Here is a 12946-nt window from a genome sequence, read left to right as displayed (position 1 = left end):
GACCACCAGGTTCCTCACCAGCACACAACCAAATCCACGAACCTGATGGAGGGACAAACCTTTTCACACTTACAGAATAGAGAACAAGAACATGTAACAAATTCACTGTGACTAATGCCTCTGAGTAATCCAACATGCTGTCAATCATTACTCACACAGAGAGCACTGTCCCTGCTATCATTGGTCTGAATGTGGCCCTGCTGTTCTCTTCTTCAAAGCACGGCCCCGTGACTTCTGAGGCGTAAGACCAGGGCCGGGCTTTGTTTGGCGCAGGACAGGGAGAAAGGCAGGGATTACATGGATAGGGTTGTTCTTGTCACCGGTCATGGCCACAGACCTGCTCACTCCACTTTCATGTGTCAAGGACAGTAAACAAACATGGCTGTGAGCTAAAGCTAAAGCTGCATTACAAACGACTGTGTTCTGATGCCAGAGTGCGTGGAGGATGATGCAACGGTGGGAGGCTGTGATCGAAAAACAATCAAGGGTTACAACAATTGCACACCATCAGTGTGAGTTGAAAGCTGAGCATCCACATCTCACCCTCAGATCAATCACATTACCTTTTGTATGTTTTTGGTTAACAGAGGGGATCAGTGATTTGTAGGTCTCCTATCCGCTGTAGAAGTATTCGCACACCAACAAAAACTGCATTTCTATGTAGCCAACATTTACACTTAAAATAAACATAGAAGTTCTTTCCAATTCATGTCGTGATTATAACATAGTCCATAAACAAAGTTGAGAATCTTTTTTTTTTTTTTGATGCACAGATCCGACATTGTTGTTTTGAATAAACAGCCACCTCTGGCAGTAGCTCCTCACAGGCACAGAGAAAGCTGATTGGTCCAATCCTTCTCATTTCAAACACAAAGACCATAAATATTATCCCTATAGGATGTATTTCTGCGTGCAGTTATATTGCAAGGATTCAGCTGCTGAACTTGGTCATTAGTTTCCAGCGTTGTTTCTTTTTTTTATTCTGAAACATATCAACATGATATTTATTTTTTCCTAATTTCAGAATCTCCTACCAGATATTGTCATTTTCTGATATTTGGTCGAATCTGACCCGTTTGTGTGAAACTTTAAATACAACTGTGTTGGAAATTGTGACGTTCATCCCACTTTCTTGGAGGCCGTTCTGGCTAATCGCAGTAGTCTATTGGACGACATATGAGGGTCATCAGGAGACACCAGTGATACATCTGTTGTCTGTGAGTTGTGTGTTTTGTGTTTGGTAGGAGGTGTGGGGTAGGTTGCACAGTAACAGCACTAGAGGCCTGAGAGGGGAAGAAGAGAGCCCAAGTTACTGAGTAACCCAGAGCAGCAGCAGTCCCATACTCACCTTTCCCCTAATAGCCCTTCACCTTCCGAACCACGTGAAGTGGGCCTGTGTGCTGACTCCCCATAGTGTGCCCTCAATCACACACACACACACAAACACACACACACACACACACACACACCAAGAAAGCTTAGCCAGTGACCAAGAATCACAGCAGCGCACACGCACAACAGACTTGAGTTTCCCTTTGACAGCAAAACCAGCAAAAAGCAGCAGCTCGAAGGTGGAGTGTTATTTTAATACTGTTAAGACTTGACATGGTCATTGGTCACTTTTTATGACGCTTGATTCACTGTGCCTGGATTTACAACTTAATTTCACAGGGTGCTGACACACTATACCATTGGGTGCATTTGGGTCATGTTTGGTCGTCGACGGTTTGCCATGCGATCAGTGCAATCGGCTCAAATGTAAATGTTTTACTCTAATTTTGAAGTCAGCTGTCAATTTCTCAAGGATATGCCTTCACCTTCACTGTGGGCTAACAACGCCATTAAAAAACAAAACTTAATCTCGCCAGGGTCTTCTTTTAATCAGATGTATATTAATCATACTGCAATTTGTTTAAAACAGAGATACTGACTAGCTATTCCCTCCCTCACAGGCACAGATCGTAGATGCGTGGCGTGTGCTGTGATAAAGTGGAACTTTAAACAGAAGGAACGAGGCGATGCATCTACAGCTCATTCAGCCTGGCTGACAGATTGCCACGAGTGACTATCAAACTAAAAAAAAACGTACAGCTTTGACCATTAACAAACCTGACAGAGCAGGATTATTCAGTCACTGCAATTTCTTTTATTGTGTTTCTCTTAAATAGTTGCTTCACCAACGTCGGCAAAGGAACTGAATACTACTGTTGCAAATCATCAGTAACTGGTAGAAAGCGGTTATGCTGCTTTAACGCAAAAAAACAAGGGAACTTTGTAGAGCATAAACTACAGTTAAATATTGCCGTACCGAGAGAAGAAGTGTGTAGGAATGTGTGTCAGCAGAAAGCCACTCCTTCCCATTGTAAGTGCTGAATGAGTAAGATGTCAATGGAAAGTATGAGTCACTAGACCTACAACTCACAACAATAATATTTAGCATGAGCGGGGCTCGGAGCAGTCTGCAGAACGTAGATTGGTGATTAGTGGCTTTATACGCAGACTGGGAGTGGCTCTGACAAAACTGCTGGCCTGACATCATTAATCCATGTCAGCCCACACACTCTCTACGCCAGTCTGGTGAGGGAGGTAACGCTAATTCAGTCCAGGGTGAGGAGCAGAACCAGAGCGATCCAGATCAGCCACACTGAAGCCTTCGCCTGGTCCCTCCTCATGTGGGTGTGGCCGGGAGCTTTTCTGCCCTGTCTCAAAGAAAAGAACGTGTGCTTTTTTTACACCACAGAGTGCGTATATCCAGGTGGTTACGTACATTCTTTGTAGTTGTTGAATGACTAATGAGTAAAGCATGTGTTGTAAGTAAAAATATGCAAACTGTGGATTAAGTATAGTACTGTTTAATGTTTTAGATATTTGACTAGTGTCCATCATTGTTAATCAACTGTCAGATAAAGCCAGTACTATTTTTATTGGAAATTGCACACACTATCCATATTGTTTAGCAGGGTTTTAATAGTCTGAGACTGCAGGCCTCTCATCAGATGAAGTTTGAAAGCTGTCCCTTTTGCTACTTTGTGGATGTAGATGTTTCATTCTGCCCTGTCTCTACCCGACACAGAATGGACGATTAAAGCATATTCCAGTTTACCTACACTGTTTATTTAAATCCGTCACTGGTTCACAACCTAGTATAACAAACTTTGTCCAGCTACCGTTCATGGGTGTCACACTCTAACAAGTCCGTGTTGAAACAAACACTACATAACAATACTATTGTCACATCCTTTTTCTTTTCCTTTTGAAGTGTGATATAACAGTCTTACTTTAATACACATCACCTAACTGTAAACCTAAACCAGGTCACTTTCTTAGTATCTTCTGCTAACAATAAACACATTACCAAATAAAAGTGTGTTCCTTATCAATGTTGAAAATAAATCTTCTCCCTGTGACATCTCAAAACAATATTGTACAAATTACATTTAACAATGCTTTCCAACATTTTCATTTTATTATTTTCAGTGTCCTTATACCACAGTTCAGCCCGCATAGTCCTTCAGTTACCCTGGCCGAACAACTGCTCGACCAGATTTGGTACAGTCCGTTGTGTGTCACCCACGACTCTGTCAGGGTTTGCAACAGTCTCTGGTGTTGTGTGAGTTTCATCAGTCACTGTGTGGTTCGCCACACTGGGTGCTGTGCCCTGGCCCCGTCTTAGGTGACGTTGATTCCTCCGAAGAACACCTCCAGTGTCCAGCTGTACTGCATAGGACCTGTGGTCCACAGGATTCACCACCGTAGTCTTTCTACAGACTGTGTGGGGATCAAAAGGCTGTATTCTAACACGGTCTCCCCGTTTCTGTGTATCCATGTCCTTGGCTGTCCTGTTTAAGTATTTGGCTTGTCTCCTTTGCCTGTCAATCCGTTCTTGTGTTTGTTTTACCTCTGGCTGCAGAAGACTATCCCTTGTTGGTAGTAGGGTTGTGGTTCTCCTACACAGCAGTCTCTGAGCTGGGCTTGTCTTTAGTCCTTCAGTTGGTGTGTTGTGGTGATCCAACATTGACAGGTATGGGTCCTCTCCTGCAGCTTTGGCTTTCCTCATCAGTCGTTTTGCTGTTTTCACAGCAGACTCTGCCTTCCCGTTGCTTTGTGGGTATCCAGGAGATGAAGTTCTGTGCTGAAACTCCCACCGCTGACAGAAACGCTGGAACTCTTGGGAATTGTACTGTGGCCCGTTATCTGAAACAACTACATCTGGAATACCCTGACGAGCAAAGTGAGCCTTCAGCTTCCTTATCACAGTACTTGAGTTTGTATCTGGTAAGTAGTCGATTTCCCAAAAGTTGGAATAGTAATCAACTGTAATTAGGTAGTCTTTGTTGTCATAAGTGAACAAATCTGTACCAACCCTGGCCCACGGTCTACTTGGTACCTCATGTGGCTGTAATGTCTCTTTTTGTTGTTTTACATCAACTGATATGCAAGTGTCATATTTTGCTATGAATGTCTTAATATGTTTGTTCATTCCCGGCCAGTAGACACATTCTCTCGCGCGTCTGAGGCATCCTCCACCCCAGGTGAGCGGAGTGAATACAGCGGATGATCTCACTGCGGAGTGTGTCCGGGATGACAGCTCTCTGTCCTCTGAAAATAATTTCATCCTGAACGCTCAGTTCCTCTTGGAATGAGTAGTAGTGCATGATGTCCATTGGTGTGTCTTTCTTATTTGGTGACCATACCTTTTGAATGGTCTTATTTAGTGTCTGTAGTGTTTTGTCTTCTCGGGTAGCAGAGCGGATTGTGCTTAGTCTCTCTTCTGAGATTGGTAGGTAGTCTACCATGTTGATCGTCTCAATCTCTGCCTCCACTAAACCTGTAGTTGAGCTCTCCATCAAGTATGCTCTGCTCAAGGTATCTGCAAGCAACATGTCACATCCAGGGACATAGTTCACATCTATGTCATATCTCTGAAGCCTGAGCAACATTCTTTGGAGTCTCTTTGGTGCGCTCAACAGTGGCTTCTTGACAATGTTCTCCAATGGCTTATGGTCACTCTGTACTGTCACTTTTCGGCCATAAGTATATTGATGGAAGTTTTCCATTCCAAAGACAAAAGCCAAACATTCCTTTTCGATTATGGCATAGCCCCTTTCCGTCTCTGTCAGTGCTCTGCTCCCGAAAGCTACAGGTTCCCCTTTTTGTGTCAGTGCTGCTCCTAGCCCCGTTTCTAATGCGTCGCACTGCAATGTCAATTCCTCTTTTGGGTTGTAGTATTTAAGTACAGGTGCTTTGGCTATATTGTCCTTTAGCCTGCAAAACGCTTCCTCATGCATCTCTGTCCAATCCCACATATTGTCTCTGTGTGTGAGCTGTCTCAGTATCTCGCAGTCGTCCGATAGGTGTTGATAGAATTTAGAGAGATAATTCACCATGCCAACAAGTCTCTGTACACCTTTCACGTCTGTTGGTCTCGGCATGTCCCTCACTGTTCGAACCTTATCGGGGTCAATTTTCAGTCCATCGGCTGTCAGCAGGTGTCCGATGTTTGGCACTTCCTGTCTTCTCAGCCTGAAATTGTCTGCGTTCAGTTTTATGTTCTTTTCCCTGCATCTGTTTAGAAACTGTCTCACTTTCGCAACGTGGTCTTTGTTGGCCATCTCTTGTGTATCACCTTCACCTGTGATCAATACATCCTCGGCTATGATGTATATGCCCGGCAGCCCCTCCAGCGCTTATGTCAGCTTCAGCTGGAAAATCTCAGGTGCTGGGCTGATTACCAAAGGCATCCTGAGCCACCGAAATCTGCCAAACGGTGTCGAGAATGTAGTCAGGTAGCTCGACTCCTCCTCCAGTTTGACGTGCCAAAACCCATGTTTTACATCACACACTGTAAACACCTTTGCTCTAGAGAGGTCTGGGAGGATGTCATCGATGGTAGGGAGGGGGAAATGGCTGCGCTTCAGTTCCTTGTTGAGTGGTCTGGGATCGATGCATATCCTAGGCTTCCCATTAGGTTTCTGCACAGTGACCAGACTGCTGATCCAATCCATGCTTTTTCTCGTGATGATCTCTCTCCTTTGAAGATCCTTTAGTTCTTCCTTCAGTGGAGTCATCATGGCAACAGGGTCTCGTCATTTAGGAAGTTTTGCTGGCTCCACCCTCTCATCGATCTTAATCCTGTACTCTCCTTCCAGACAGCCATCACCTGTGAACACATCTCCGAACTCCTTCTTTATTTGTTCGATGGTTAGTTCACACTGAGATGGTTCCTCTTTAGTTACGATGCTGTCTATAGCTAGAATGTTCTCAAATTGTACTTTGATCAGTTTCATAGCTTCACTTGTCTCCCTGCCAAGCAGTGGCAGTTTGCAGTCCTCATTCACTACCACAAACTCCAGCCGGTATAGCTTCTGGTTTCTCGGGTTCCTCACCTTCACCTTGCATTTTCCAAGAGGATGCAGCTTGGTTTTGTTGTACATAATCAGCACTTTCTTTGTGCGTTCAATCGGAGTGTCTGGATTCAATAGATTTATGGGGATTACATTACAGGTAGCTCCACAATCTATTTCAAACTTCACAAGCTCTTTGCCTACTATCCCTGCAAAAAGCTGGCTGTTCTTGGCTTTGTCATCTCTGGTCTCATTACCAGTCTTTGTCAGTATCTCTGTAGTAGTGACACTCATGACGTCCTCATAATCATCACTGTCCTCTTCAGTCACATAGTGCACCTGTTTTCCTCTTTTCCATTTCTCTGTATTGGATTTTCATCTGACTGCACAATGATTTTCTCCACAGAAGATGCATGACACAGTGTGCATGTTTTTATCTTGCCTTGCTGTCTGTTTCACTATGTGTACTTCTTCCACTGTGCTTCCTTCAATGGTTTTGCTATTTTCACGCGACAACTCTGTAGACACTTGTCCAATGTCAGCTTTCCCTCTCTGAGTAATCTCTCTCTCAGTCCTGAGTTGTTGCCACATACTATTCTATCAGGTATAAGTGAGTCCTTTATGTCTCCAAAGTTCAGGGTGTCTGCAGGTTTTAACAAGTGCAATTTTAGACTTTTTTAGACCTTTTTTAGACCATCATGGGTTAAATTTAAGACCTTCACGAAGTATTAAAAAAAAAGAAATAACAAAGCCAGATTGCCGTCAATTTACATTTATTGTCAATGAAACAAACATATTATTTACATTATTTACATGCTTTTAAGCTCTGCACTTTTGGTGGCAATTTCATCCCCCAGAACCTTAAGCTGGGAGAGCTTGTCTTTGGCAGCCCTCCTCAGAGCATTTGATTTTGAAATCAGATGTGCCATTTTGCTCCCAGCCTTGCCCTCTGCTTGCTCTGCCAACTCATCTGCCTCTTTGCCCAGGCTCTCAGTAACTTTATGTAGACTGTCCCTCTTGACTTTCAGGTCTTGTAACTGCTCCTCCGCGTGTGCCCTTTTCTTCCCTTGTGTCTCTGTCTCCTTCTTCTTCCTCTGTTCGTCCAAATGCACACGGTACCGTGACCTGGCAGCCATGACAGATTTCATTAGGTCAGGTGTAAGTGGAACCTTGGTAACGCCCCCATGTATTGCAACGTAGTCGTAAACAAGCCTGTGTGCGACCAATGTTTCTTCTTGCATATTCTCCGTCTCGATCTCTTTGTTCACTGAGAAGCCTCTCTCTACAGACGCCTGACCATGAGAAAGCAGTAAAAGGGTCTTGCAAAACGCCCAAAGATCTGGGTATGCCTTGCCGATGAAGCCATGAAGGAAGACATCTAGCCTCTTTTGCATTGGCTTGAAGGAGATGAAATCTTCATGCCTGCACTCCACAGACAACGCAGCATCGAACTGTTGGAGAATGGTGTCCCCTGAGACAAAAAGATGTAAAAATAAATTTACTTATGGCTTCCATTTAGTCATCACCATTGTGGCTTTCCTTACAGCTCTGTGGGGGGTACAGTCTTTAAACCACACAAAACGGGTGCATGGAAATGATTTGCTGGAGTAACCTAACTTAAGAGATCTACACTCAAATATATTGTGATCATATTTTGACATACAATAAATACTGATCAGTTGCTAAATGCAGATGCTAAATATAATATACAAGATTATCTGAAAGTGGCACGCATAATTTTCCTCAGCCCTTTCTAGAACTCCTAGTACCAGCACAAACTCCTCCTGCCAGCTGCCTGTTGAGCAGAAATGTCTGCACAAGTCCCTTCATCTTTGCCTTGCAGCCGTCTGGATCACTGCTCATCACTGTGGGGTCTAGACAATCCATCTGCCTAACGGTACTGTACTTAAGAGGACTCTTCTCCTGTACTTTCTTCACCATGCTTGAGAGTCCTTGCATGCAGTCCCTTTTAAATTCAAGAATCCTGAGGTCTGAACTTTTGCTGTCCTGTACAGAGAAATGCGAAAGGAATGTAAGCAAAAATGCTGTACACATGGGCTTCCCCCTGATAATCTTTGACTTTAAGCTATTAGTACCTTGAGGGCCTCCTCAGCACCCAAGCCAATATCAACACAGTGCACCGGCATCAAGATATTCTTGTCACCTATGTCCAGTTTGGTAAGCTGGGCTGTGGTGATGTCCTGCAGAACCTCTCGTTTCACGAAACGACGCATCAGACTCTGTTGGACGATAACAAAAGAAACATTTCAATTACATAATTACTTTGCAAAATACTGTGTACCATTTTGACTGTTGTAGATTTGCTGTGAATGTGTCTTTGTTCACAACTGTATTTGTTTAATTACAGGCCTACATAATGCTTTACTTTTGAGCTGGCGGTGTAATGGGGTGGGTGGGTGGGCTGGCATCATAACCACACCAAAACTCTCAAAATCAATATAATGCAATCATAAAATCCATACATCCATTTCATGACAGTTTCCTAAATAATGTTCTGCTCATTAGAAAAGGCATTACCTTGATCAACTCTGCCAGATCTTTGCCTAGGTAAGGCATCACCGGCTCCTCAGTCTGGTACTTCCTTAAAAACGGATCAAATAGCTGGGCGATGCTCCTGAAAAACTGCAGCTTAGGTAGAGTCAGGGGATCTTTCTGGGCTTCTTCGATTACAGCAAAGCTTCCAGTGCCAGGATTTGGAAGCTCCTTTCTCCTCACAGCATTGGTGTACACCAGCATAGATGACCAGATATCCAACGCTCGTATCACGACAGGCAGGTTTTCCAGCCATCGGTGCCCACACCATGCCAACGGGAAGCGGGTAGACCTGGTGGTCTTCTCGTAGTCCTCTCGTCTTGCGGGAACATTATGCAACAATGTGTGCAAGGCCCTGAGGATCTTGTCCACCTGCCACGATGAGAAGCCTGTTTTAAAGGCATTGTGTACGGTGTGTAACCCGCAGCTACCAACAGATATGAGCTGAGAACCAGCGTACAGGTCAGCATATTCCGCCTGGAACAGCTCAAAGAACTTAAAATTTACATTTGGACCATCCATTGAGATCGAAATCAGCTTGCTGAGGTCCAGGTGGCCCGCACATTCCTAAGGGAAGGAAACAAATCAACCAGTCAATTAAATTAGCATATATTTAAACAACAAAATCACACACACAGGCAATAGTTATGTGCAGCTAGCATACAAATAAGTAATGGGAGCAGAATGTAAAGGTTGGGCAATGAAAAGGAGGCATGTACAAATTATGATTAAGAGAAGGCAATTTAATACACTGATGTCCTCATTCATTCTCTCACACAGCAATTGCAGAGCACTACTTCAGAAAATGAATAAACCAAATCTCCCAATGATCAAAATATTTTCACTAAGAAACGTTTGGACATGGTGACAGAGACAACTGTATATGCGGATCAGACGCGCAGCCACACACCTTCCGATTTTAAATGGAGCCCCTTTTCATAACAGGAGATGAAATCGTTCGTCGGTCTTTGCATTACGTTTGGGATCATAAAACTACCGCAACACGGAAGTTGTATGATCCCTGCCGTAATGCAGAGACCGACGAATAACATACATCCCCAACAATGACAAATCAACTATGCTGCGTTACGCAGCAACCGACATCTGGGGCCATGTTGTTGTTATGCAACAACCGGTGCTGGGGGCAATGTTGCGTTACGATAAACCCGGTGTGACAGCTGGCTACCCCGTAACAAGATGTTACTCCAGATGTAAGAAACGCAGCGATTGGCCAAAAGTACTTCTATTAATTTTAATCAAGAGTGACATTTTTACGACCAATCAGTGGATAAAAATAATACAAAAAAAGCACTTACTTTGATCTCCTTCAGCAAGTCGTTTGCTGTGGCATGGCCCATAAATTGTGAGCCCAGGTACCGGGACTGTACCTGGCCGTCATCCCAGTACCTTACGTGAAGGTCCAGTTGCTTCCTCTTTGTTGCGTGGTTAAGACTTTCGTCAAACATAATGACGAAGGGCCCGGTCACCTTTGAGATAAGCTCTTTTTTGACGAACTCTGCCACTCCAAATCGGAGTATGTACGACGTCTTGTCTCTCCCGCATTGGAATGTTTTGGCAACTGTGGAGTCGGGGAACATCGCTTGGAAAAGCTCTCCGATGCCGTCATTGGATCTGCATGACTGGTGTTTAGCCACTGTGTTAAGCGCCCACAGAACTTCTGCCTTCATTGTATCAGTGGAGCCCAATAGATCACGAATATTACCCATATTATTTATTGACGACGTGCTGCTTGCTACTGAACAGAACTGGGCAATTCCATGGGAATTGCGTGCTGCATTTGCCGACTCCTGGTGTTTGCTGGATTTTGTGTGAGACTCCAGTGCCTTGATGCCCAGGGTCCCGAGTTTAAGAGTTCTTTTGCAAAACGTGCAGTATGCCTCACTGTCATCAGCGGGAACGCGTTTCAGCCAGTCTGCAAATTGCCCTATTGAGAGCCAATTGTCGTTGAATTTACATTTACCCATCCTTTTTTTTAACTTTCTCCTGCCATTCGGACGTTATCCTACTTCGTAACTATTCCCGCCTTGCTCGCACACAGAGAATCAAAATACTTGCTGCTGCATCCTGTGACGACAGTACATTTCCGTTTCACATCTGTAGTTTTATTATTGTACGTTCCACTAACAGCACATGTCATGTAGAACTACACGGACCATAACTGCCACCATAACAGAAAAGGAAAAAAACAGAACGGCGTGGAAAAGGACGTAAAAACAAAACAAACAAAAAAAATAATCCTTTGTCGATATTTTGCATTGAAACGTAGGTCTTAAATTACTCAAACCCAATTTTAGACTTACACTGCGAAATATCTCTATATTTTAGACTTTTTTAGGCCTTAAATTGAAAATGTGTAATTTTAGACTTTTTTAGACTTTTTAAGACCCCGCGGACACCCTGAAAGTTGCATGTGCTGGCTAACACTCTGAGATCAGTTACATATGTATCAATGTTTTCATCCCGTCCTTGATTTCTCATGAAAAAGCGATACCTTTCTACGGTCTCATTTACCTTAGGGTTGCAATGTTCATCAAATTTTGCAATCAGGTCACTGAGTTAACTCCTGGGAGAAGTCACATCGCTCATCAAAGTTTCACAAAGTTCCCTAAGGGTCTCTCCGATCAGGTATTAGAACAGTTTCACTCTTACATCCTCAGCCGCCACGGGCAGGGAAAAATCCATGTAGAGTGTAAACTCCTCCTTCCGTGATTTCCAAGACTTCGCTCTGTTGCCGGTGTCCGAACACAATGATGGTGGAGGTTTCAAACCTTCCATTTTTCACTGCAGACTGACTGGAGCGTCCTCTTCAACTCCCGCGATTTTCTTGTTAGCCGGTCCGCTAACGTTAGCTAGTTAGCTGCACAGTAAAAGAAGTCCGTTTTTCTGCTCCGTCCTCTTTAAGTTTCCTGTCCTATCTCTACCCGACACAGAATGGACGATCAAAGCATATTCCAGTTTGCTTACACTGTTTATTTAAATCCGACACTGGTTCACAACCAGTGTTGGGAATAACGCCGTTTAAAATAACGGCGTTAGGTAACGCCGTTATTTGTTCAGTAACGGGGTAATGTAACTAATTACCGCTTCCGTAGTTACAACGCCGTTATCGTTACTGAGCGTTAAATGCGCTGCGTTACTATGAATTGATTGAATAACCTACCCGTAGCCTGTTGTCATCCGAGGCGTGGGGTGCGTTCACACAAACTGCCAGTGAGGAGGCCGGGTGGGTTAACAATGACATAAGCGATTATGATTGGCTAAGGCAGAGTCATGTTTCATGGTAGCCAATCGGAGCCAGTGTTTTTACACACAGGCTAGGACACGCGCGCCACACACACACCACACACACACACACACACACACACACACACACACACACACACACACACACACACACACACACACACACACACACACACACACATATCTATATATTATACATATCTGCCATATGTTATACGTAATATATGCATCTGTCCATACCTCCTCATTCAACAGTGTAAAGTATTTAAATTACTCTTCAGTGTATTTAAATACTTTCAATGTATTCCACATATGTATATATTTCACATCCTCAAATCTTTATTGTTGTTATTGTAAATATTCTTCTCTCTTTTTGCACTGTTTTATTTATCTTATTCGCACCATGTATGTTGAGTTGTTGGAGGAGCATGGGATATAACATTTTCATTGCCAACATATTTGTATATGCTGTGCATATGATCAATAAAACCTTGAAACACACACACACACACACACACACACACACACACACACACACACACACACACACACACACACACACACACACACACACACACACACACACACACAAACGGCAAACAGATTTGAGGAAGCAGCAGAAATGGCGAGTCCGGGGCAATCCGACGAAAAGTTGGCATTTTCAAGGTGGAGATATAAGCACTACTTCAAATTCATTGCGGTCAAAGGCAAGAACGTGCATGTAAAGTGTACATATACATATATAGCATCTTTTTTTTAAAACAGTAACGCAAATAGTTACTTTC

General features: G+C 43.6%; 1 protein-coding gene across 3 annotated transcripts; it reads right to left on the bottom strand.

The window, feature by feature from the left end:
• Positions 1-7100: 7100 nt before the first annotated feature.
• Positions 7101-11316, bottom strand: LOC134880707 (uncharacterized). Of its 3 annotated transcripts, XM_063907736.1 has the most exons (6): positions 10214-11316; positions 9405-9464; positions 8883-9269; positions 8441-8584; positions 8114-8351; positions 7101-7815 (listed from the first exon to the last, which is right to left on the bottom strand). In XM_063907736.1, exons 1-6 carry the CDS (start codon positions 10880-10882, stop codon positions 7154-7156), a joined length of 2160 nt encoding a protein of 719 aa, XP_063763806.1. In that variant the 5' UTR covers positions 10883-11316; the 3' UTR covers positions 7101-7153. The 3 variants fall into 3 exon arrangements, with proteins under 3 accessions (XP_063763806.1, XP_063763805.1, XP_063763808.1); XM_063907735.1 differs by having other exon boundaries at positions 8883-9464; XM_063907738.1 differs by lacking the exon at positions 8114-8351 and having other exon boundaries at positions 8509-8584; positions 8883-9464.
• Positions 11317-12946: the final 1630 nt, after the last annotated feature.

The sequence above is a fragment of the Eleginops maclovinus genome, chromosome 18 (genome assembly GCF_036324505.1).
Source record: "Eleginops maclovinus isolate JMC-PN-2008 ecotype Puerto Natales chromosome 18, JC_Emac_rtc_rv5, whole genome shotgun sequence".
In the NCBI taxonomy this organism is placed as follows: domain Eukaryota; kingdom Metazoa; phylum Chordata; class Actinopteri; order Perciformes; family Eleginopidae; genus Eleginops; species Eleginops maclovinus.
Note: the sequence above shows the minus strand (reverse complement) of the source record. Positions and strands in the feature narration are given on the sequence as shown.

Bases quoted from the DNA above. Each gene is read 5' to 3' on its own strand.
- LOC134880707 (XM_063907735.1), bottom strand. From the start codon at position 10,882: ATGGGTAAATGTAAATTCAACGACAATTGGCTCTCAATAGGGCAATTT. The intron at 9,465-10,213 runs GTAAGTGCTTTT...TCCTTCCCTTAG, and splicing joins ACTTGCTGAAGGAGATCAAA to GAATGTGCGGGCCACCTGGA. The intron at 8,352-8,440 runs GTACTAATAGCT...TTCTCTGTACAG, and splicing joins GTGCTGAGGAGGCCCTCAAG to GACAGCAAAAGTTCAGACCT.